The sequence below is a fragment of the Corvus brachyrhynchos genome, unplaced genomic scaffold (genome assembly GCF_000691975.1).
Source record: "Corvus brachyrhynchos isolate BGI_N302 unplaced genomic scaffold, ASM69197v1 scaffold6, whole genome shotgun sequence".
NCBI lineage: Eukaryota > Metazoa > Chordata > Aves > Passeriformes > Corvidae > Corvus > Corvus brachyrhynchos.
Genome location: NW_008238632.1, coordinates 4555962 through 4578825, shown reverse-complemented (window position 1 = coordinate 4578825; position 22864 = coordinate 4555962). Strand labels below are relative to the sequence as shown.

Below are 22864 nucleotides of genomic sequence, written 5' to 3'. Positions count from 1 at the left end.
GGAATGAATCCTGTCTTTCAGTCTTACAAACATGGAAAGTGTATGTATCTTCCTTCAAGATTTACACCTAAGAGTTCATGACTTTAGAAGCCTCACGTTAGCCTCGCTAAAGATGAACTCCTTGCAGCCATTTCTCCTGATTGTCAGCTAGTATTCAGTCCACCTATCTCAGTTCTCATGATGGAGGGTTGTGATCTGAAGCGCCAGCACCTTTTATGGTCTTAGCAGGAGACAGTGAGCTAAGTATTCCTGCTTCAGCTCTGATTTTGATGCTCTGTGAGCATTAGCAAACCTCCACTCTGCAGCTGTTGATTCCTCACTCTGCCAGTGGGTGCAAACATACTGCATCTGCCATAAATAAATCACCCAGGATTAATCTAGCAGGTGAGATGCATCTGTGGGATGCTGTGGGCCTTACTCTTCCACTGAGTTCAGAAGGCTGGCTCACTTTCTTGCTTAGTGTGCCATAAATGAAGAATCACTGAAGTGTATTCACAATGACTGTGCGGTGGCTGGTAGTGGGTTTACACAGTGTAACACTGCTTCTGATGTGTGAAATTGATCCTTAACACCTTTTGTGTGGAGAATATTATCTGCCATAAATCTATCTCATTCTGTTTCAGGGGACTCAAGATGCTTACTCACAGAAGAACTTCATGTTTAGGTGCAAGAGAAAAGTATATTTAAGGGGTTTGCATCTTTGGGATGCTCATATTGAGATTCTATGAAGCCTAGAATACCAGTTTTGCTCATTTTTTGTTTTCCTTCTCCTTCCTCCATATATTCTTAATTTTATGAGAGGGACTGGAGTGATAGCTACACTTTCTTTTGTACTGAGTCTACTCCTGTACAGCAATCATTTTTAATTTCTCCCTATAAGGTCAAAACAATATGTAGGGAGTGCAGAGTCTAATAAGATGTTTGAAGTAGATATTGAACCTTCCTGCTTCACTGGAGTTCTACATTCTGCAAAGTCAGCTAGAGGAGATTTCAAAATGGTTAGAAATGTGTATTTCTAAAATAAACTGTACCTTAGGAAAACTTCCAAGTCCTAACAGTTCTGAAATGCTGTATTTAGTGATGCACAAAATAATAAGTGGTCTGATCTAACCCCAAAGTCAAACTTAACCATTTTAAAGGAGTTTTCCATGGCTTTTATAATTCTTTTCCCCTGACCCAATACACATCTGGTTCTAGTTGGCACCAAAAAGATAGATGTATTTAAATGTCATGACAAAGGCTAACCTTGTATTTCTGCCTTGTTGGGAGACAGGAAGTACTAGAAATCTGAAAGATTTTCCCTGGACGTCTATCCACTTTTTACATAGTCAAGTGATTTACATAGCTCAGAGAAGAATTCAAATTTTTGTGTTAGCTGAACTGACCCTCTCAACCTCCAGAGGCTCATTCATCACTAGGTAGAGTTTAATAGAAGACATTGGAAAGGCTGTTCAGTCCTGCCTTCATGGCTTCAGCCAGCCATGAAGGTCTTGATCCTTTGTATCTTTGCTCTTTCTGGTAGGAAAATCCAGTAAATGAAATAGAACTTCAGAACACTTTTAGGCAGGGAAAAGAAGTAGTGCATTATTCAAGATGGTAGAGAAAGAAAATAAAATTGCTCCAAATCCTGTGATTCCACACTAATCTTTACATTTCCTTTATGAGCCAAACTCAGGTAGATCTGAGTAAAGGTAACAAAATTGAGATGGGTCCTGGGACTGCTAAATATTTAGCAGTATGTACTACAATTTGTCTATAGAAAACCCTTTAGTTATAAAGTGCATTTTCCATAAATGGCCTAGTTTCTGTTTGCAGTAGTGACACAGCCGCTTGAATGTTCCTGAAGAGCTGGACTGCAAGTGTTTAAGATTCCATGAAAACCAATTGGAATGAGTTGTTGAAGTTACTTTCAAAATGACAGATGGCTTTCAAGCAACTTAAACACTTTTGAACATTCAATCCACGAGCCACTTCTACAATGATATTGCAAGGTGATGCATATGCACTTAATATGTTCTTTCATAAGAGGAAAACCTGACACCAGAACTTGCCCATGGCTACAAGGAAAGGCTCACAGTGAATTTAGAAATTGAACCTCCCTGCACACATTGTTGTGCTCAGACCATGCTTCTCTTTATGACCTTACCATATGCACAAGAAAAGGCATGCCTGCCATGATGGAATACTGGTGTTTCACAAGTCTTCTCAGCAGGTTCTGCTGGCATCCTTGTGGCAGAACAGCATGTATAAGTGCTAGTGGAAGAACATGTTAATATTTAAAGTAGGCAAAAAACAATCTGTGAAGAATATGTTCATTTACCTTTCTGATCTTCCTTTTTTCCTTCTGATGCTGATGCTTTTTCTGATAAAGTGCCGTTATTTCCACTGGCTTTTACCACATTTTCTTCCTGTATCGTTTCTTCACCAATGGCTACGGTGTGTCCATTTGAAGTTTCAAAATTTACTGTTACATTGCCATCTGAAATGAAAATTAAAAAGTTATTGCCTAGTTTAACTACTTACTTAGCACCTACTTACAACATACAGCATCCCTCTGCTTTCAAGCTTCTGTGGATGAAAAGCAGAAAGACTTACTAAACTCTGAAGCATCAGGCTGCAGATCTGCTCTGGAAAGTAATTCTGTAAAGAAACTCTGTAGGCTTTCATATTCTTTGGGTGGACACCTCTGCAGTAGCGGGCTTGGAAATTCATGTTGGTTTCCTTCTTCATGTCTGTAAATGAGCATCCTGTTCTCTTATCCCTGCATCTTGGTTTACACAGCAAAGAAATGTGTGCATGAGCCACAACAAAGCTGCAACATGTTCCAGTGTGTCCCAAATATGAACAAGGAGGGGGCAGAGTTGCAGGACTAGTATGGTGCACTCCCAGTACATAAATCAGCCAAGAATTCTGACAGAAGTTCTCAGAATGTATGTGCCCATTTACTTAATAAAAATGTCACAAAGACATCATCCAGTCTTAAGAATCAAGGTGAAGTCTCCCTGTATCGCATATTCATACCATTATTAAATTCTGCAAGTAAAATTCTTTCTCAGCTCTGATGATACTTTACTCACTTAGCCAGACTAGCTCAGCTCGAGAGTTTTTTTGATCCTGAAAAAAAACTTCTTTCTCTTCTCTATTTGTCTCTATATTCCTGAAAAGTGCCACTCTTGCTGCCTTACAGCTCTCTCTGTTCCATGCACTTTACAGGTGCTGTTGATTTTCTTCTCTGGTAACTTCTTTCTGCAGGATTCTCTTGCTGTCAATCCAAAATATAAACCAATATACATGGCATCTCTTTTGATTTCTCCCATTGATTCTTCACTAACTGTGGCAATTCTCTTCTTGCTGTGTGTTATTAGACCTGGATGTTTGGCACTTCCCTGGTTTCAACACAATCATGCAGCCTCTTTCCTACCACCTTGGGGGCTCCCACTAAGGTGACTGTTTCATTATTTTCCACACACTAACATCAACTTGATTTGTAAAAATTTCATTCTGCCTTCCTAACCTTGTCTAATTTACTACAGCTGACACTTGCACTTACCTTACTGCAACATTCAGTTTCTTCAGCTTCTCTTCCAGGAGTCCTTAAATCGACTTTGTCCTCTCCACCTCCACATGTGACACTGCCACCTCTTATTCATGTCTTGCTTCTGCAAACACCTCCTGCCTCCAAGTGGCACTTACCACTTTTCACTTCATTCTTCTTCACTCCATGTGAAACACCGTCACTTCTTCACATTTCTTACCTCTCACATTTCAAGACTCCGTGTAATTTCCTCTTTTAGCTTTCATCTCCATAGCCATTCCTTCTAACTACCTTCACACTCCTAAACTGTCTTTCCTACCTCTCCATTTTTAGCACCTTCAAACCAACTCCATATTCTTTCAAAATGTCCTTAAAAATTACAATTTTCATCAAACATGAAGCAAAATATGATGGAGATAACTCAGACCAGACTGATACGGAAGGAAGAAGAGAAAATTGTTCATGTTTATATCCTTTTCTCACTTTCCTCAATCCCTGTAAGGAATCTAAAGTCCCATTCCCTTTTAAGGATGGAAGAGAGGATCAAGGACACTGATGAACAAAGTATTCACACTTTTATCATAAATGATAGTATTTATGTTCAGACTGTAACCAACCTGAGAAGTTAACACTTTTCATTAACTGTCCCAGCTGTAAATGCAATTTACAACTTTCAAAGGGACAAGGTCATGCAGGTCCCCAGTAAAGCACATGGCAAAACCCACAACAAACTCACAGATGGACAAACTGAGGTATGGAGAGTTTACATGTCTTGTTTTAAGACAATGACAGTGGCAGAGACAAGTGCAGAAGCCAGCTATGCTGAAAGTCATAGTCTGATAATTAGCCAAACTCTGTACGGACAAGTGACGTCACAAATCAACAAACAAGCCCTTTACTTCTAAATATCTATGTGTATGATACAAACCATACACACTGATACTTTCCTGATTCTTCAGATCACACAGAAAAACACCATTTCTAGGAGAAAATTATTTTTGGAAAACATGGAGTTCTTAGGCTCCTTGATAAAATGACCAATGGTTTGATTTTAAGCTACACAAAACTATTTCTCTCACGTGACTTTTATTTGATCTAGATTTATAGAAGATAAAGAATATTAGAGAGAATACCACTAGAAACATAACTGGATGTAGCGTAGAGGTATTATCCTTGGCTTACTCAGGCTTTTCAAAATGCAAATTCTGACTAATGCCAGTTACTAAACCTTAGAGCATTTTGAAACAAGTGATTTCTTCCCTATAGCTTTATGCTGGTGCCATTTGTGATTGTGGCCTATGTGATAGCGGTGGGATCCATATGATCCCAGCACTGGTACTTTTTGATACCTGAAATGGATTATGTTGATTTTTCTGGGTTCCAAAGTCCCTAATTTTTCAGCCAAAATTTCTCATTTTATACTCTAGCAGCTTTAGACAGCAGATCTTGACTCAAAAATAGATTCATCACTAATTCAAAAAATTCTGGCAAACAGTAAGTAGGAGCCACAGTCGTCACATTATTTACAGGGAGCATTAAAATACTTCAGGATATGACCAGAAGTCATCTGAGGCACCTATGGCAGAAGCAGTTACAGACCACAAATCTCTTGACTCAACTTCATTTGTAAACTGGCCCAAATTACCTCTCACACTTCTCAGATTGTCTCCTCATACCTATTTATACTACATGGAAACAACGCAACAGTGGCTTTATCATACATGTTTAGTACTTAGTAGCTAAATTCTAGTTAATGTGTTATCACCTTGCTCAGGCATTTCCTTCAGCACTCCCCTTCTTATCAGCTCCTCTCTGCTTTGTCTTGTCGAAATCTTCCTTTCCAACACTAAAGAAAAAGCACAGTTAAGAATAGATTTATTCTCATACTGCTGATGCTTGTGAAAAAACGTAGAGAACGATTTTTATTTTGTAGAAAGAGAAATCTTTTTTACTCTGATTCTGCAGGAGAAGTGGTCTGGGTTTTCATGGACAGTCTCTGAAAATATTGTCCTGCAACTTCAGGCACAGAAGGTGGGGACTCATATGACCCAATATGCTGAGCAAGTCTCCTTGAGGCTTCTTCTATTGTCAATGGAAAAAGGTACTTTCAGGGTGAAATTGAATTGATCCTAGCACAGGCATTTAACATGTAAAGATACCTCTTTCCCACTAACTAGACTGATTAGCTCAGCTGGAGATACCTCCATCTGATTTGTTGAGGTTTTGAGTAGGGAGAGACAAATCCTGCTCATAGCAAGCAACTCATGGAGTAGCCTTTGGGACGTGCAGACTGTTTAAAGGAAAAAAAACCAACAACAACAAAAACAACCTTTGACAGAAGCCAGAAAGTTGTGTTCTAAAAGGAAGTAACATCCTCATTGATCGATGCTGGTTGGCTTTCATGAAAAAAAATGCACCCTCCTGGGTTTAGGTTAAAAAAAAGCAGCATACACAAAAGCCCCAAGACTGTGACACAAAGCATTCTAATTATTATATTTATTTCCCATGGGAAAAGTGTTGAATTGTTTTATAGGGAAAAGCATTTACAGATGCCAAAACAGAATAGCTCCACACTGCATCCCATCCCCAAACCAATGCAGTGATCTGGGAGATTATTGTAATGATCTATGGGACCATGGTGCCTAATGTCCACAAAATGTGGGCATCACTTGTAAAATCCCGTCTCTCCTGTTAGGAAAAGGTAGTCTCCCATCCTGATTCTGTTTACATATGGACATCAAAATCCATGTAATGTTTGGACCTCAAGCTGAGGGCATGTGGTGAAGCTTCAGCTGTGCTGGACTTCATCCTCTTAATGCTTTGGGATAGGGCTATTTGTCTCATCAATTAATTCAAACACTCTCTAGGGTCAGTCTAATTGCTGTATGCAGATTGATAATACCTCTTGCAGTGTTTAATTTCACTTGTGCCTGCCCAGTTGGAGTGACTCAGCCATAGAGTGAAGTGACAGGCTCCTATGAAGGCACAGAGAGAGGCAGTTTGGCTCTTCTGAGAAAGCTGCCCTTCATGCATAGCAAAACACCTTTCCCAGCAGCAGGTAGTCTCCATCAGGGAAGGGGATGGTTGAACAGAATGGAAGAATTTGGGTTTCAGCTGGAAGGGACCTTAAACTACCTCATTCCAACCCCTCTGCCATGGATAGGGACACCATCCACTAACCCAGGTTTCTTAAAGACCCATCCAATCTGCTCTTGAATGCCTACAGGGATGGGGCATCCACAAAAACTCTGGGCCACGTGTTCAGTGCCTCACCACCCTCAAAGAATTTCTTCCTAACATCTAATCTAAACCTGCCCTCTTCCAGTTTAAAGCCACTTTCCCTTTTTCTGTCATTACACGCTCTTGTAAAAAGTCCCTCAGATTCTGTACTTCTCAGATGTACAGTACCAGGTTTATTTTTCACACTGCAAAGTGCAGGGATTCAGCAACTGCTCAACATGGCATGCATTTCCCCATCAAAATAGCACCAACTCCTGGCAGAACAGCTGGAGGCAGTAAACATTTTGACCAGTCCAGTTTAAGCTACTCATGCCTGTGAGATCAAGAGTTCACAAATGCAAACACTACTGGCTCAAAAACATGTAAGCTGGCATTAGGTCTGTGTCTATATACCCAGGTACTTTGTGGGATCTGTCCATTAAAGGTCAAACCTCTGCAGCATTCAAATCACATTTGACAACATAAAGGAGCCCATGAGTGTGGCTGCAGACCCTCAACATCAGCCAGCCTCCTTGGGGAGAGTGTGGTAGCCTGAACTCTGATCAAGGGAGACTGCCTTGGGTCCCAAGCCTAAATTACTCACAAGCTCTTCCAGTTGGTCCCCTATATTTTTTAAAGTATGTGCCTTGCAACTGTGTGTCACACATTGGCACAGGGAGTGCGCCCTAGGCTTGCAAAGAGTTTTTCATGTAGGGGAACACTCAGTCCCACAAAGACTCTTTTAAAAGAGATGGAGGGTCATGGAGACAGAGGACTACGTGGGCAAGCACGGATGGAGTGTCTTGGTCTTTCTAGAAAGCAGGTGCATTCGTAAGCAGGGTGAAATCTCCTTTTACACAGCCCTGAAAGATGAACACCTTACGCACACACTTTATACTTGTTTTGTTGCTGGCAATATAAATATTATTTTTTACTATTTTGGCATTACAAATATTATTTAATTCCCACTCTTTTGTCTCTGCTTCCTTTTTACATTTGTTTTCTTGGGGACAGTGAAATGAGATGATCTCTTACATACCTGTGGGACAATCCAATGCCACTTGAAAACAATAATGCCTTTTCCATCAAGTTTAAGAACATTGAGTCAGACCTCCCCCCATCAATGTCCCTCTCTAGTTTTCAGGATGATATATTTTTTCAGTTCTACAACATTGAATTAACAACTGTATTGAATTAATTATCATGGGAAATGCCAATTGTCATTAAAATACATGAACCCCTTACACTTCTACTAAAAACCTCAAAGCATTTTATAAATTACACAGGTTTCATAACATCCCTGAGACATAACTATCTCCTTTTCACAGATTAGAAAATTTGTGAACAGATAAGAAGCTTAAGCCCCAGTCCTCCATATTCTAAAATGCTAGCCCTGAGTGGTGTTTTTCTTTAAACTGATTAAGCTCAATTAATTCAGCTTGAAAAGATAATTTATTTAAAATATTATTTGGCCCATGGAAAGAACATTAGAAATCAAGCTAGTATTCACTACTAGTATCATAGTTTTAATTCCTATAAAGAAAAAGGAAGAATCTTAATTTAAATTAAAGTGGCAAAAATATGTCACCTTGTATGAGAGGAAGACTAGCCTGTCAACTTAGGAACTTTTACTAGGTGCTGTTCAGTCAGTGTGGACTCATCATAATAATTTATGGTTTATTGCAGACTTTAGATTATGCAATATATTTCACATTTACACAGTCAAGTATTTTGTACCACCTAGTCATGCAGCACCATCATTCAAACATCTCCTGACTTCTGAATACTTGACTTTGTAACTATCATTTTAGGACACCTTACTGAAACATAACAGTAGTCAAAAGTAATTGGCTTAGCTGACTGGCTTGAGACTCTTAACTCGACTGTGCAATTAGGCTGAGTGACCAGTTGATGCTATCAGTACAAATCTTTTCTGCAATATGTGTATATGGTAATGTATATATCTATATATGTGAATATATATATCTCAACATGCCTGTCATATATATATATGTAGATATATATGTGTGTATATGAAGGTGTGAATATAGATAAAATTTCAGCATGAACACCAAAACACTCTTTATAACTTTAAGCAATGATATAGTGGAAAGAACAATTTCTCCATCTGTGTATATGTATTGAGGTTGATTACAAAGTGATCAATCCTGAGGGTAACTATTTATGAGTCCTTGCCTACTGAAGAACGCTGAGGTGAGGCAGGCAGGCAGTCTCCAGTCTCATGCTCCTGAAGAATCAGAAAATGCCAGGTCAAAATCCTTCCCCTGCTGCAGGTGTAACCATCAGAAAGGATGTGAATTTATTGTATTGTATGGAGCTCTCATTTACTCAAGTAAATCTTACTGCCCTTCACAAACATTTGCTTTTTTGCCCAATACAAATAATAGTAACACTAATAATGGGAATAGTTTACCTCAACAAGCAGCTTCTCTCTCTCTCTCTCCTTCCCCTCAAAAGAGACTGCTTAGTGATGCTCAGCAGCTGCAAACCTCAGGCAGTCTTAAAACCCATTCTCTGACTTGAAGTGAGATTCTGGATATTCTCCAGTATTTAGTTTTGTTCTTCTAAGAGAAGCTTGAGAGAATTCAGATTATTAATTTTTCTCTGACCTAGTAAGAGCTAAAATTGCCCTCTGGTCCCTCTTTGTATATACTTTTGCAGTGAAGCTTTGAAGTGGCAACTACTTTGTGCCAAGACACAAACTGCTGCCTTTTCCTTCGCAGCAAAACATTGCAGAGGAGAGAAACCCTTGAGATTATGCCATTTTATGTTTGTTTTTACTTGCTTTTGAAAGTCCTCTAGCCAAATAGCATACAGCCAGTGCCCAAAGAATAGACTTTCCAAGACAGAGCGTGGAAAATATGTTGCTAAAGGAGAAAATTCCAACCATCATTCCCACATCGGCACAGATACTGACATCTAAACATCCATCCTTTTTTGATGTTTGTGGTATTTGCTGTTTATGAACATCTTCCAGTTGCTCCTAAGACAAAAAGCACTCCATGGTACATGTCCTAGCAAGGCCATAGCAAGAACCTGTCTCAAAAAGCCTATTGAAAACCCAGAGGAAGCAGAGAGAGTTCCTTCCAAGAGCTCACATTCTGTCTTAGAAGAAACCCTGTCTTCAGCTGCACGTGGATTTACCACGTTGTAGCCCTGTTAAGAGAACTGGCAATAAATGAGGATGGTCATGCTCTCCCCACGGTCCCAGGCCAGGAAATGGGCTTCCTGCATGTAAAGGGCAGGCACACACACAGCCCCCACTTGGTAATGTACATACATCTCTGATTGAGTAGTGTGAGGAAAAGGATATCCTGTAGGATTTTTATTTTGAATGGATGTCTTCCCATTTCCTTCTCAAATTAGATAAGCAAGTTTCTTCTGCTGTGTCAGTAAGTGAGCAACAAGGGGCAACTTGCCACGTAAATGCATCTTCTCAGTCTCCACTGGTCCTGGGTCTATTTCCTCAAGAAATACAGGGAATACTATTTTTATTCATCCCTGAAATTACCATCTAAGGCAGGATGAATGCAACTCAAATGACTTCTCAATTCAAATTCCAGCCTCACATGAGGCACATACACAAACATAAGTGATCCCATGCACAGTTTAAAAGCAAACGAGTATCTTGAGGGACCACAACATCATAAACAGACCAGGAAATTAAGTAGATGTGAGTATCTAAGGAGGCACTTTTGAAAATGTTGACCTTAATTTCTTTAGGCTTAATTTCCTCCTTTTTTAAAAGAAACAGGATCACACGCTTTGCCTTGGTATTATAAGAATTGATGTGTCATGCTTGTAAGACTGGATTCAGGCCCTCGAAAGATAGTACAATGCAAGAAATACCACATTTAACAGGAATTTACCAGATATTCATTTAAAAAAAAATAACTGAAAAACAATACATGTGTTGTTATTTAATGGCATAACAATTTATGCTAATAAATGCTAATAGGCTGTGAAAGTTTAGAAAATCTCTGTATACACAGCTTATGAATGGTCATTCCTCTGAAGAAGTCATTGCATATAAAATCACATACCTGTCCAGGAGAAGTTGCAGAACATTCAGGAGTCTTTAACAAGAAATAACTTTGCTTTAGCAATATGATAAAAGTACTGGGAAGACTGAAGGAAATAGGAAGCAATGAAGGAGATATCAGACTGAGGGGATTTTTTTTGATTGCAGTAGTAGAAGAAATTGTGCGAGAGTTATTGCAGGTTATGTGGCAAAATGAACAAAATAAAAGGAAAAAATGAGAGACAGAAGGATTTGAAGATCTCAGAAATCTGCTTAAAACTTCAGCTGGCATCTGGAGCAATGAAGATACTGGAGAAAACGGTTTCTTTTTTGCCTTTTGTGTAAATAAAGTTTGTTCTAGAAGTTTCACTGTCAAACCATAGAGCTCCTTGCTGTAACTGTCAGGGGTTGCTATGGGTTTAAATGTCAAGCAGTGTACTTCTAAGAGTTCAGGAGAGCAGACTGATAACTCTTTAGGAGACTAGTGTTGGTTTTACTGCCTACAGTCTTGAAAGACAGTAGACAGAGGGCTTGCACTGTGGCAATGAGCTCACAGAAGCTCACTGGACTCTAATTAGATTCAAGTTTAGGAAACCACAACATCAAATGTTTGAATCCCAAACCAGAAATTTGGGATTTTTGTAGATAAAGTCTGGCTAGAGCAGTGACACAAAGACACACACACATATATGCAGGGTGGCATTCAGTTTCCTAAATGTGGATGTCTACAGCCACTTCAGATGCCCTAGGTTTTTGGAGATGGTATCAAACCTTCTGGGGGAGCAGCAAGGACACCCCAGAGCATCTCAAGTGGCCCCAAACAACTATGTTCGGTTAACTAAATCCCAGCCTTCAACTCTTTTTCAGACAGAATATAATTCAATCGCAGCATTTTATTTCAGACCATCCTTCCAGCCTTGTCAGTGGGGAAGTGAAGGGGCAGAGCAGCCTCTATGAAGGCAGGGGCTGCAGAGCTGATCCTCGTTCTTCTGCTGGGCACGGCTACATCGGCTTCTCCCCCAAATGTCTGTCCCCATGAAGGCAAGGTTTGTTTCATAATCCAAGTCACTGACTGTCAGGAGGACAGAGAGATTTTCCAATATATTTGAGGATATGTATAGTCAACAAATCTGCTGTGTATTTTTGGTGAGAGATTCAAGACAGAAGCTGAACAAGGTTAGGTTTTTCCTTGCCAAGGATCAAACTTTTTGCCTATACATCAAATACCATGCTAAATAATCCCTGCCATCTAACAAGTTCAGAGCTTTTCAAATATTACCCTGCAAAACCATCACAGTGTTTCCTACTATTTGCCACCAAAGGGCCACAGACATACCTGCTGATGTTTCTCTGAATTTGTCACTGGTCTTCTTCTTCCGCCATTTCCAAGGTTTAAAGATCTTGCCAATGTTGGAGAGTTTGCCCTTCCTCTTGAAGGGGGGAGTTTGGGACCCTGGGGCTGGTCCATCTGAGTTAGCAATTGAAGCCTTGTCCAAACCATCAACTGTATAAAGAAAAGAAGTAAAAATAACTGAAGGATGGAAAACAAAATAGTACCCCAACAGCTAAACTCCTCCACTGTCAGATGGCAGCAGGCTGTGTGTGCATCCACGTGCATTTTTCCTGTTTCAGAAGGCAGCCCTGGGCTTCACTGTTTCTCAGCACCTCATCTGCAGCTGTCCACAACTTGCTTCTCATAATGCTCCTCTGGCATATTCGCACAGTCCGGTGGTTTGCCATTGCTACAGGAGAATTTCTTTCAGCCATATGTTTGGATGACTTTTTCCTTATCCTTGGTAAAGTTGAATGACTAGCTATCATCACATAGAAAACAAAACCCTTGCAATGTGAAAACATTAGCTATTTCTTTTGGGTAAAATTAACCCTTTCTTAAACAAACTCTAAAGGTCACTGTTCTGGCAGTGGAATGGGAACAGGTCTGTTCGATATTCCTGGTAATCAGTCCTTCACAGCACAGCCTGCCATGAGTCAGGCTTCTTATTAGCAAAGCATATTTAACAAACTTTTGAACTGGAGCCAAAATTTAAAGAAGGATTTCTTTTCTTTTCTGCAAAAACATATTGAATGATATGAAAACCAAAATTTAGCATCAATGGCCAAACTTTGAGTTTTGTGAACCGAATTAAGACTCATCCCACAACATGCTGTAGGATACAGTTAAAATAAGCTACCCTGAGAAATCTACTATTATTCATTTCTATTTAAGAATTAAGGTTTCTTAAGGCCTTCCATTTGTAGTCCTGCAAACACTTCCAATGTGCTGAATTTTACTCATATGAGCAATGAAGTAACTGCAATTACTTAGAGACACAAAATTAATCATGGTCTTAACTGTTTGTGGCATATAGACTCTGCAATTGCTTTCATTCATCTAAACATTCTAATTATAACCAATTCAGAACAGAGTCGATGCCACTCTGAACAGTATTAATGATAATCATAGATCATTAAATCAGAAATGCTATTCAAAGAAAGAAATATCCATGTCCCCATTTTACAGATGAAAAATATGAGGCACAGTATTGTTAAGTGCTTAATTTTATGTTTGCCAAATGGCTTCCTGAATCCTGGTCTTGTGTCCTAGCTGCTAAAAAGATTCAGCCACATAACATCATGGTGCAATCTTATTATTCTGTTTCTCAGACAAATGGCATTTAATGAGTCCTATATTTGCCCTAGGCTTTAGATTGATCCAGGATGCTAAAAAAACCCAAAACTTTTCTGTGAGAAAGCTGATATAATGCAAACAGAATCCTAGAAATTTTGTTTCCAATTATTTGAAATAAAGTACTGTGAAGAAAGATTCATTGTATAACTTCATTGAAGTCTATGAAGTTAAAACTAGAGATAAATTGGTATGAAAATGATAGCATTTAAACAAAGAAATCTGAGCAAGTTATGCCATAAAATTCAAGATATTCTGTATTGCCTGAGAGGTAGAAAACTTCTCCAGGATAAATCATGGTTATTCAGATGCAACAGAGTTTAAAGCTTTTATTTGTTTGCTTTGGGTATTTTCTGGTCCATAACATGGAGATAAGATGGCATGCAAATGGACTTTAAATGTAAAAAGCAAAGATTTTGGAAAGGACTTGGCTATGTCTACCCCTTGCAGGAGTACAAAATCCCAACTTCCTCACCTGTGTGCCCTAGAGAAAAAGGTGAACCTTAAAGAGATTTAAAATGAGACTCCCTTGAAATGAAGCAGCTACCCCCCAACACACCCTAAGAAGCCAGGTGTGAGCTGGGGCATGAGAAGATCACCAAAGGTAGCAAGCAGCTCTGCAGAGAGGCATAGAGAAGCAGAAAGAGCCCTTCAGGTGTGTCTAGCCTGAAATTAGGATTTGCACTTTTGTCTGGGCTTACAGGCACTGCCTATGGAGTGCAGTTCCCTATGGAATACAGAAGCCTCTGCTGGAAACTGTGGATCTAAGGGAGAATTACATTTACTTGGAAGGTACTTAAAAAGACAAGAGAGCAAAATTTATCTTTGGAATTCCATCTGACATAAGAAGGAATGAGGGCCACATTTTGCAGCCAGGAAAAGCCAGGTAAGAGGTAAGGAAAACACCACCAGGAGGTGGGTAGTGCAGCACTGGAACAGGTCCTGGGAGGCTTTGAAGGCTCAGCCAGACAAACCTCCAAAGCTCCTTCTGGGGCTGACCTCACCTACTGTCAGGAATAGTCCTGCTCTGAGTAACCTCCTGAGTCCCTCCCAGCTGAGATTCCCATGGTGCTAGGGGATGCAGAAACACATGGTTTCTCTGGGAAATCAGTGCTAGCAAATCCAAGTGAAGTGGGGAAGAGAAGAGACCAGGATCTGCTGGCTGTAGAGTTCTGTCCTGGGACAAGAGCCAAGCATTATCTCACTGGCAGAAGCTGTCTCTCAGTTTGGTGGAGTGAGAGGCTACCCACCCTTGAGGCAGCAGGACAAAACCCATGTTCTTGTCCCCAGTGGCTCAGAAAGGCTGGGCTACTGGTGTGAAGAGCCTGCATCCTGGTGATAGACAGCATGGTCTTATAAAGAGTAGAACACCAATCTTTTCAAATCCTCCTGAATCATGGAGTCCAATATATTGCAGAAGACCCCGTCCACAAAAAACTCATCTAGATTTTTTCATCCTGTGCCTACCAGCAGAAATGGAAGAGAATTAGGGCTCCAATAGCTCCCCACAGAGAAATACTGATTTGCATCAGTCCCTGTTCTGCCCTCTGCTGAAAACTTGTAACTCCAAAATAATGATAGTCATCCTAGCTACAGAAATCTGTCTGTTTCAGTAGAGCTAAAACTTGAAATTCATGGACAATAATTCTATTTAGGAAGATGGAATCTTTTGAAAACAGATGTCAGCAGTCATTCCTTCTGACAATAAAAGAAGAGTTGATTTATCTAGTGAGTTCAACAAGTGTTCATAATTGGGAATTTACTAATCCATGGACCTTGTACCAATTCCCTCATTTGAAATATGTAACTGAAAAGAAGGAACAAGCATAGCCAGATATCACAGACTAACTTTAGAAATAATCTAAGATAAAGTAATATGTCTACATAAAAGAACTTATTTATATTCAAAAGCATATATATTATGTGTATACATACATATTCACAAGCTAGCACATTTTACCAATTAATAAACTATTTAGAAAAACCCCCATGATTTCAGCAATGATATTTCAGAGCATTTATGGAAAGATCTTTACAAAAGTTATTACTCCTTTTCTTTGAAACACTCCACAGGAAACTGACGCTTTAGATGTACACTATTTGCTTTTTAGGTCATGTACTACTTAAGAATAAAGCACTGTGGTTTTCACCTCAGTGAACTTACCTACCTTCTATTAATCATTATGAACATTATATATATTCACTGAGGGGAAAAGAAACATCTTAGCTTTCTGAGGTTTAGAGGAGCTTGCTGACTTGTGTTATTTTTATCTTTGGTGTCTTGAAGTCCTGCCTTCTTCCCACCGTCTTCAAAAATCCAGTGAGTCACTTCATTGCCTTCAAAAAACATTAATAATAAGTTTGACACTAGGACTTTTGGCCATAGTACCTGCATAGTTTACGTTATCATATTCCAGTCCTTTGCCCTAGGTGAAGATTTTCCAGCTGTGGGATCAGCTGGGTACGCAAGAAGGACAACAAGTGAGGACATGAATCCTGCATGTCGATGTCACATAACGAGGAGATCTTGCTTCAAGAGGCCAACAACAAGGCTAGGGGAGACAATGCAAAGCCAAATTGTGCCACATGGAGTGTGAATTAGATGAAAGGTACAAAAAGGACAGCCTCTCCTCAAGCTTGTGAGCAGCCAGAGAAGATTAGATCAGTCTGTAGATGACCCTGACTTTCCTATAAATGCTTAGAGATGGAAATGCTTGAACATGTCTTATCCCAGGAAGGCTGCTTGAAAGAAGCAGCACTGATCTCTGTAGCTGCCAAGGAAACACTTTACTGCTGTGCATGATCTCCAGAGATGCTGTGTGGCCAAGGCAGGCGTGTGAACTCATCACAGTTTTCCCAGGGCATGGTACACTTCAACACTAAGATGTCAGCACTGGCACACACTAACACTTTCTGCAGATAAGAACTTACAACTAACTTTATAAAAGCAAAATGCAACAAAAGAACGATCCATCAGATCCTTTCAAGCAAGTCTAATATCAATTTCTGTGAAGTAAACAGCTGTGTTTCTTCTGGTTCCAGGCCTTTTGATCTGAAATGCAGCAAGACCATTTCTTAAAAACTTTTGACTTAAAGAAATTCATTATCAAAAAAAAAAAGAGGACTATATTTATGATATTAAATGTTCTGTGTATTTTTCTCTTGGCAGTGAAAATAAAAAGCCAGTAGAAGAACCTAACCTGCACTCCCCTCACCAGCACCCTTCTACACAACTGATCCAACCTAATCCTGCTGGAGCACTGGTATATACATTTAAGTGTTTCTTCCTCACATCAGGGCTGTTAAGCACAAGATGGTACCACCAGAGCATCAAGTTCTCTTCTTTCCCCACCGTGCTGCACCTTTCATGCTGCAATCCCTTCTCCCACCCACATCAGCCAAGGCTCACCCACCTGCACTGCAACTCTGCTCTGGATCCTTGTCATATAACAAGGTTAAGAGTGGCAAGATGAAGGAAAAGTCCTCCTCCTATTGCTGGACAACACAACCAAGAGGGAAAAAGGCACAGAATCAAGTGCTCCACTGATATCAAGGCACTAAGGTAGCACTGGTGCCTAATACTTTCACTAGCAATAGTTCTCTTGCAGTATTGCCATGATATCACCACATCACTCTTAAAGCATGTGAGGAAAACTTTTTCATCCTATCAGAGTACAGGTGACTCAGGGTATTGCCATATCTAACCATGAATGAGTTGAGAAATGCAGCAGAAGATGCCTTGGCCCCAGTTCAGATTTACCTTGCATATGGATTTGGATACAATTTCTGTGCTTAATAACTACCAGTTAGCTAGAACAGTTATTTTTTTTCTCTTCCTCTCACTGCACCCTGCTGCCTTGGAGGGATGTGCTGCAAAAGTCATCTTGGTTTATTGAGACCTCAGAACCTCTTCTGACAACAATATGATTTTCTATACCACCTTGCCAGAGGGCACAGAGTTGGAAATCATGGTTTTTATGCCAGCAGAATGAACATGTTTTTGCAGCTGCCTATTATCCCCAATTGCCAGTAAGTCATCAACTTGCTAGAGTATAAGCTCCTTATTCCTTGAGCTTACTGGCAAATTTCAAGACACTGCATGGTAAAAGGTTTGACGTAGTCATTAAAAATCAGAAGTCATTCGGACACTATAAATGTCATTTTCAATAAGTATCTCAAATTATTATTTTTCCTGACCTGAACCAGATGGAAAAATGGTTTTTTTTCCCCTCACATTTCATTTTTTGTTGTTTTGGGGTTTTTTTTAATCTACTTGGAAGGGAAAAATGCAGCTAATCCCTGGTGGATAAACTGGCAAATGGGAGAGATATAATCTGCCTCCAGGCAGCACAATGAATTGGCATCTGCATGCTTTTGCCTTGCCATACATCTGGAGTTTAACTTTGGAGAAACTCTGTCATGAGCTAATTGACTTGACTGTGTTTTAATTAAATGAAAGGAAAAAGCTGAAGTTCAAATGTAGGCAGTAGAGTGGTAGTTTCCATATGGAACTGCCAATATTGCCAAATGTTAATTGGACCCTTTTGCCTTGCCATACATCTGGAGTTTAACTTTGGAGAAACTCTGTCATGAGCTAATTGACTTGACTGTGTTTTAATTAAATGAAAGGAAAAAGCTGAAGTTCAAATGTAGGCAGTAGAGTGGTAGTTTCCATATGGAACTGCCAATATTGCCAAATGTTAATTGGACCTCCCGCTGGCAATGAGCTAAACAGGCTGGGTAGCTACTTCATAGGGATGCTGGCTGCTGTTCCGAAACAGCCAAAGGGAATCCTCCTAGGATAACCACAGCAGGAACAGAGATGACTGCCTGAATACCACCAGGTTTCTGCAAGGACACACACACAAATGCCTTTGGGGTTGTTGGAATCACACTTAGATCAGCAGTACCAAAGTCCAGACAGGGCTTCAAATATGAACCCTGAAACTCCCACTACTCCACAAGGAAAGTGGTGCCTTGCTGCAGAAAGTCAAACACTGCAAGAGTGGAAATTCAGCTCAAAAGGCCATATTCTCTTCTGCCTGTGATGAGCCCCTACCAAAGCTCTGCAAAAAGCACAGGTACTGCTACACAGGTACTTCAAAGGAAAAGAGGGAAACCTGTGCTTCCCTGGAAGCCATAGCATGGATGCTCAGGGCTCCACATTTCAGACAAAGAGCCATGTGGCTCAGAGGGATGCTCAGCCACACTGTTCTCCTCTGCAGTGTGCAGAGAAGGAATATGACCAGAATTATAAATGATGTATTTGTTCTAGTTCTCACTTTCTTACCTGTATACCTGGGATTAACTGGCTGAGGGCCTGGAAAAGCTTATTTAGCTCTCTCTCTTAGGTAGGATGCCCTAGTCCTACAAGACACTGATCCCCAGCAAGCAAGGAGGGGACCTGACCTTGGCTTCCTACTAATTACACAAGACAGGACATAAACAGGACATAAAACAGGGTTAACTTTAGGTCTTGAGATGTGCTTGCTGCATCACTGGGGTAAAGCACAAAAAAGTGTTGCTTTTTTTTTTCCTGGTCACAAAACCACCTCAACTTAAGTGCTGTTGGTTGGCTTGTCAGGTTACAGGCTATCACATTAGTTACCACAAATTGTCTCTTGCTCGTGCATCCCAAATGTGGATAACACACTTGTAACATCCAGCTTCAGTGTTACTTCACAGTATAGTTTTCATTCCCACTGGGTTAATTCTACAGAAAAAAGGCAAAGTTATGATTGTAGGGCACTCTGTAGAGACACTGGAAATACCACAGGCAACACAGCTAGCCAGGGCTACCCAGCCTCACAAAATTACACTTCCCATGCAGGAAACCTCATGGTTCAGAGCTCATCTGCTCCATCTACACTGGCATCTGAGCTGGGTGTGTTCAACAGTGCATTGAGCACTGCAGTCAGAACTCTACAATCACACCACCTCTCTTCTCAACTGTTTCTTATGTCAAAACACATCAGGGATTCTCTTAAGGTCTGGAAAAAAAAATAAAGATCTGACCTATGCTTGCAATATGCTCACAAACATGTGTTTGTAAATTAATTATTTACATGTTGGCAACATGCAGTCCTTATTAGAACAGCTACACAACTTCTTCCTCCTCTTCAATAAACTGTTTAACTTCCATACTTCCAGCTTCCTGGAGAAGGAGCAAGCAAATGCTCAGCCATCCTGTTATACAGGTTTGAAAGCAATCTGGCCGAAAATCTTCTTGCTACCTCCTCTCTCACCCTGGACACGGCTCCAGCCAGAAGGAAAGGGATCATAGCTTTAATGCAGGCTGCTTATTCTTTTTTCCTCAACCTCAATACTTGAGAAAATAGCAACAAATGGAAAGTTTCCAGACAGTTACATTTTCCAGATATATGAAACATCATATCAAAGGTCAAAGCAACTCCTCCACAAAAACAGGGGAAAAAAATCCAGGCACAATAACAGAGATGTGGGAGGACAGAAAAAACAACAACTGAAAGCAGTGTACATAAAAGAGCAACCAAACTACTTTGAACAACTGAGCTGTTAATTGAAAATTAATGCTGCTTGTGTCTGAATATTACGGGATAACTCTCCTTGGAGTATGACAGTATATATTTCTATTTATAGTTTACATATTTTTTGGATAATTTTGTAATTTTACCTAAAAGTAAGCTGCATGTACTCATCTTATTAAATTCTATATTGATATATTTAAAATGTCACATCTGAAAACCAGAACTGCAAAACTGGAAATACTTCTTCACTGACTTTTCTTGGCATAGCCTTAATCTGGGGGAGAAAAATAACTATATTAAGTTTACAACAAATCTTTTTAGCTGCAGGCAAATGGTAAATCTCCCCAGCAGATATTGGCTAGAAGTGTGAGAATAAACTGAAGCACATGCCCCCTCTCCTGTGTGGTGATGAAGAAGACTTAAAAGAAACTACCTTTGCAGTAGTTAATAGGTGTGTTATACTGATGCTGAGATAAAACTGGGTGAGGAGTGTCACAGGGAAGCCTTTGGCCCTGGTTTCCACTTCTGCAGCTAGCAGCAAGTTACTCTCCATCTGCCCCAAACAGGCCAGGAGCCCCTGGATCTCTGGTTTGAGCAGCAGCAGCACCTGCTGAGGCAAGGGAAGGTGGGGGAGGATCCCCAGTGCTGGCTCACTGACAGGAAAGATGAGGCAATAGGTATGCCTTGTCACTGCCCTACCGGAATATCCCACCCCTGGCATTTCCAGAAACCTGACAAGATGAGAAACAGTCCACAGGAATCTGGGAAGAAGAAACATAAAGGATGCAAGGCAAAGGCAAAGATTGTTATCTGGTGCAAAGTCTGCCAAGCATCCCCTCTACCACCAGGCTGGTCACTCCTGGGCAGGTCTAGATGGTTATCTAGGACTCTCTCAGGACCCTGTTTGCCTTCAGAGAGTGAACCAGCACACTCTCAGATGGCTCTAGCTACTCGCTGTCCACTCTGAGTCAAAAAACCTAGCAGAACAGTCAAAGCATGGCCAGACTTACTCTGCCTGCTTATAGCTCAGCTCCTCTCCTCTCCTCTCCATCCCTAAGCAAGCCTGAGGTTGTTACAGATCTCAGCTGCCTGGTTCCTCCGGAGGTTGTATATGATCCCAAAGGAGGGCTTTACTCTGCTAACAGCTCACCTGCTGTGCATCACTGGCTAAAGAACTCAGCTGCTGATGCCTTTCAGCCATGCCTCCGATATACCTGGAAAGACAGAGGCATTTCCCTGCAGATCTCTGGCTGTGTCCCCAGAAGCCATCACCACTGAAAGCGGAGTAGCATCCTTACAGAGATGCTGTTCACACAAGTGGGCTTCCAGTCATCTCAGCCCGTGTTTTTGCACCACCACAACAGACACCTTAGCTGAACCACCAACCATGCTGGTGACCGTTTGTAAGGCTGCACGTTATCACTGCACTGAGACAAAAGAAAAATAGCCTTTTGTCTGGGCTTCTAAAACTGAGTCAGCTCCTACAGTGGAGCTGGAGTGTGTACCACTGAGCTGGGGCAGGAACAGAACAGGGGTAAAGGAGAGAAAAGTCTGTGAAGAGAAGGAAGACTTCTGCCAGGAAGTGATCACCTGAGCTCACTGCCAGCAGGTGAGAGAGATGCTCTGATGCCTTTAACACATCCAGTGCTGAAGCAATGACCACCTGAAGTGCTGACATCATCAGCTGTCTTCCTTTTCAGCGTGAAAAAGGTGGGGAACCCACTCCAACTCATTCCAGACCATCCAGTGCCCTTGCCAAACACAGTTCTGTATGAATATTACACGTGTTTTCCCCTTTATTATTACTAACTTTAACCAAATCTTTCACAATTAACATGTTTATATATCTGAAAGCAGGTTTGGTTTTGTGGGCTTCCATCCCAATGCTTCCCCACCCCTAAGTACTATGACAAGGAGTTCCTGATCTACAAAGAACATTTATGTACCCAAAACCTTAGGAGTAATTTGATCAGTCATGTAATTAAATGCCTGGGACAGGACAGCCCAGAGCTCATTGTGCTGCCTTTCAAGAGCAACATTTTCTTCTATACTGGCACCACTTCAACACCCTTTTTTCTAGTACAGGAAACAGCATATTGCACTTGTCCAAGTGTGTGCAAGTCAATCTTAAAGTAAATAGTCTCTTTCTATGACCTTGCTGACCTCAGAACCCTGCCAGGGAGGTCAAGAACACTTCTAAAACCCAACCAGCAAATTTCTGATTGTTGCTGTCATTGAAAATATTTGTACAGGCTTTTAGCTCTGCTGTCTTTGTAGAGAGAACTGTGTTTATTTTTAAGTTCAGTTTTTAGCTGCCTTTAAAATGCTTGTCTTTGTTGCTAGATACCAGCCTGAATAAACAATAATAGTAAAACTCCAAAATACTCAGAACAACCTATTAATGATTAAACACAGTCTTCTTAGTCAAAATGCCAATTTGCCAACTCTAAAACCACACCTGTAAAAATCATTCATATAATTCTGTAAGTATAATATCATAATTCTGAATACAGTCTAAGTCATCTTCTTTGCTATGAGGAAATGGGAGTTGCCAAGCTGCAGCTGACTTTTATTCTGCATCATGTTTCATTACCCTCTTCATCCCCAGCCACACAGCAAACAGCTGTTTTAGTCCCTGTATCTTGTTCTTTACTAGGGCCAAGGTGGGGACAATCAGGCACAAGCCGACATATTTGTCACCCAGCTGCCCTTCTTTTGCCAATTTAAACTTTGACACTCAGGGGCATGTTCACACCAAAGGACAGGTCTGTGCAAACTGTGATGGGATTAAGTTCTACTTTAAAAACCAGTATGGTCCCTTTCCTACACAATCAAAAATAGTAATTCCATCAAGCAAGGTGATGGCACTGTAATCA

At 40.6% G+C, this 22864-nt stretch overlaps 1 protein-coding gene across 4 annotated transcripts in view; it reads right to left on the bottom strand.

The window, feature by feature from the left end:
- The window catches only part of PHACTR2 (phosphatase and actin regulator 2), a 130493-nt gene that overhangs the window by 32540 nt on the left and 75089 nt on the right, over positions 1–22864 (bottom strand). For 3 of the 4 annotated variants that reach the window (XM_008636010.2, XM_017737253.1, XM_017737252.1), the window contains exons 2-4: positions 12133–12300; positions 5301–5381; positions 2321–2479 (exon numbers count right to left, since the gene is read on the bottom strand). In XM_008636010.2, coding sequence (XP_008634232.1) covers positions 2321–2479; positions 5301–5381; positions 12133–12300 — 408 coding nt within the window. The remainder of the gene's footprint in view (positions 1–2320; positions 2480–5300; positions 5382–12132; positions 12301–22864) is intronic. The other variant, XM_017737251.1, reaches the window with a different exon arrangement.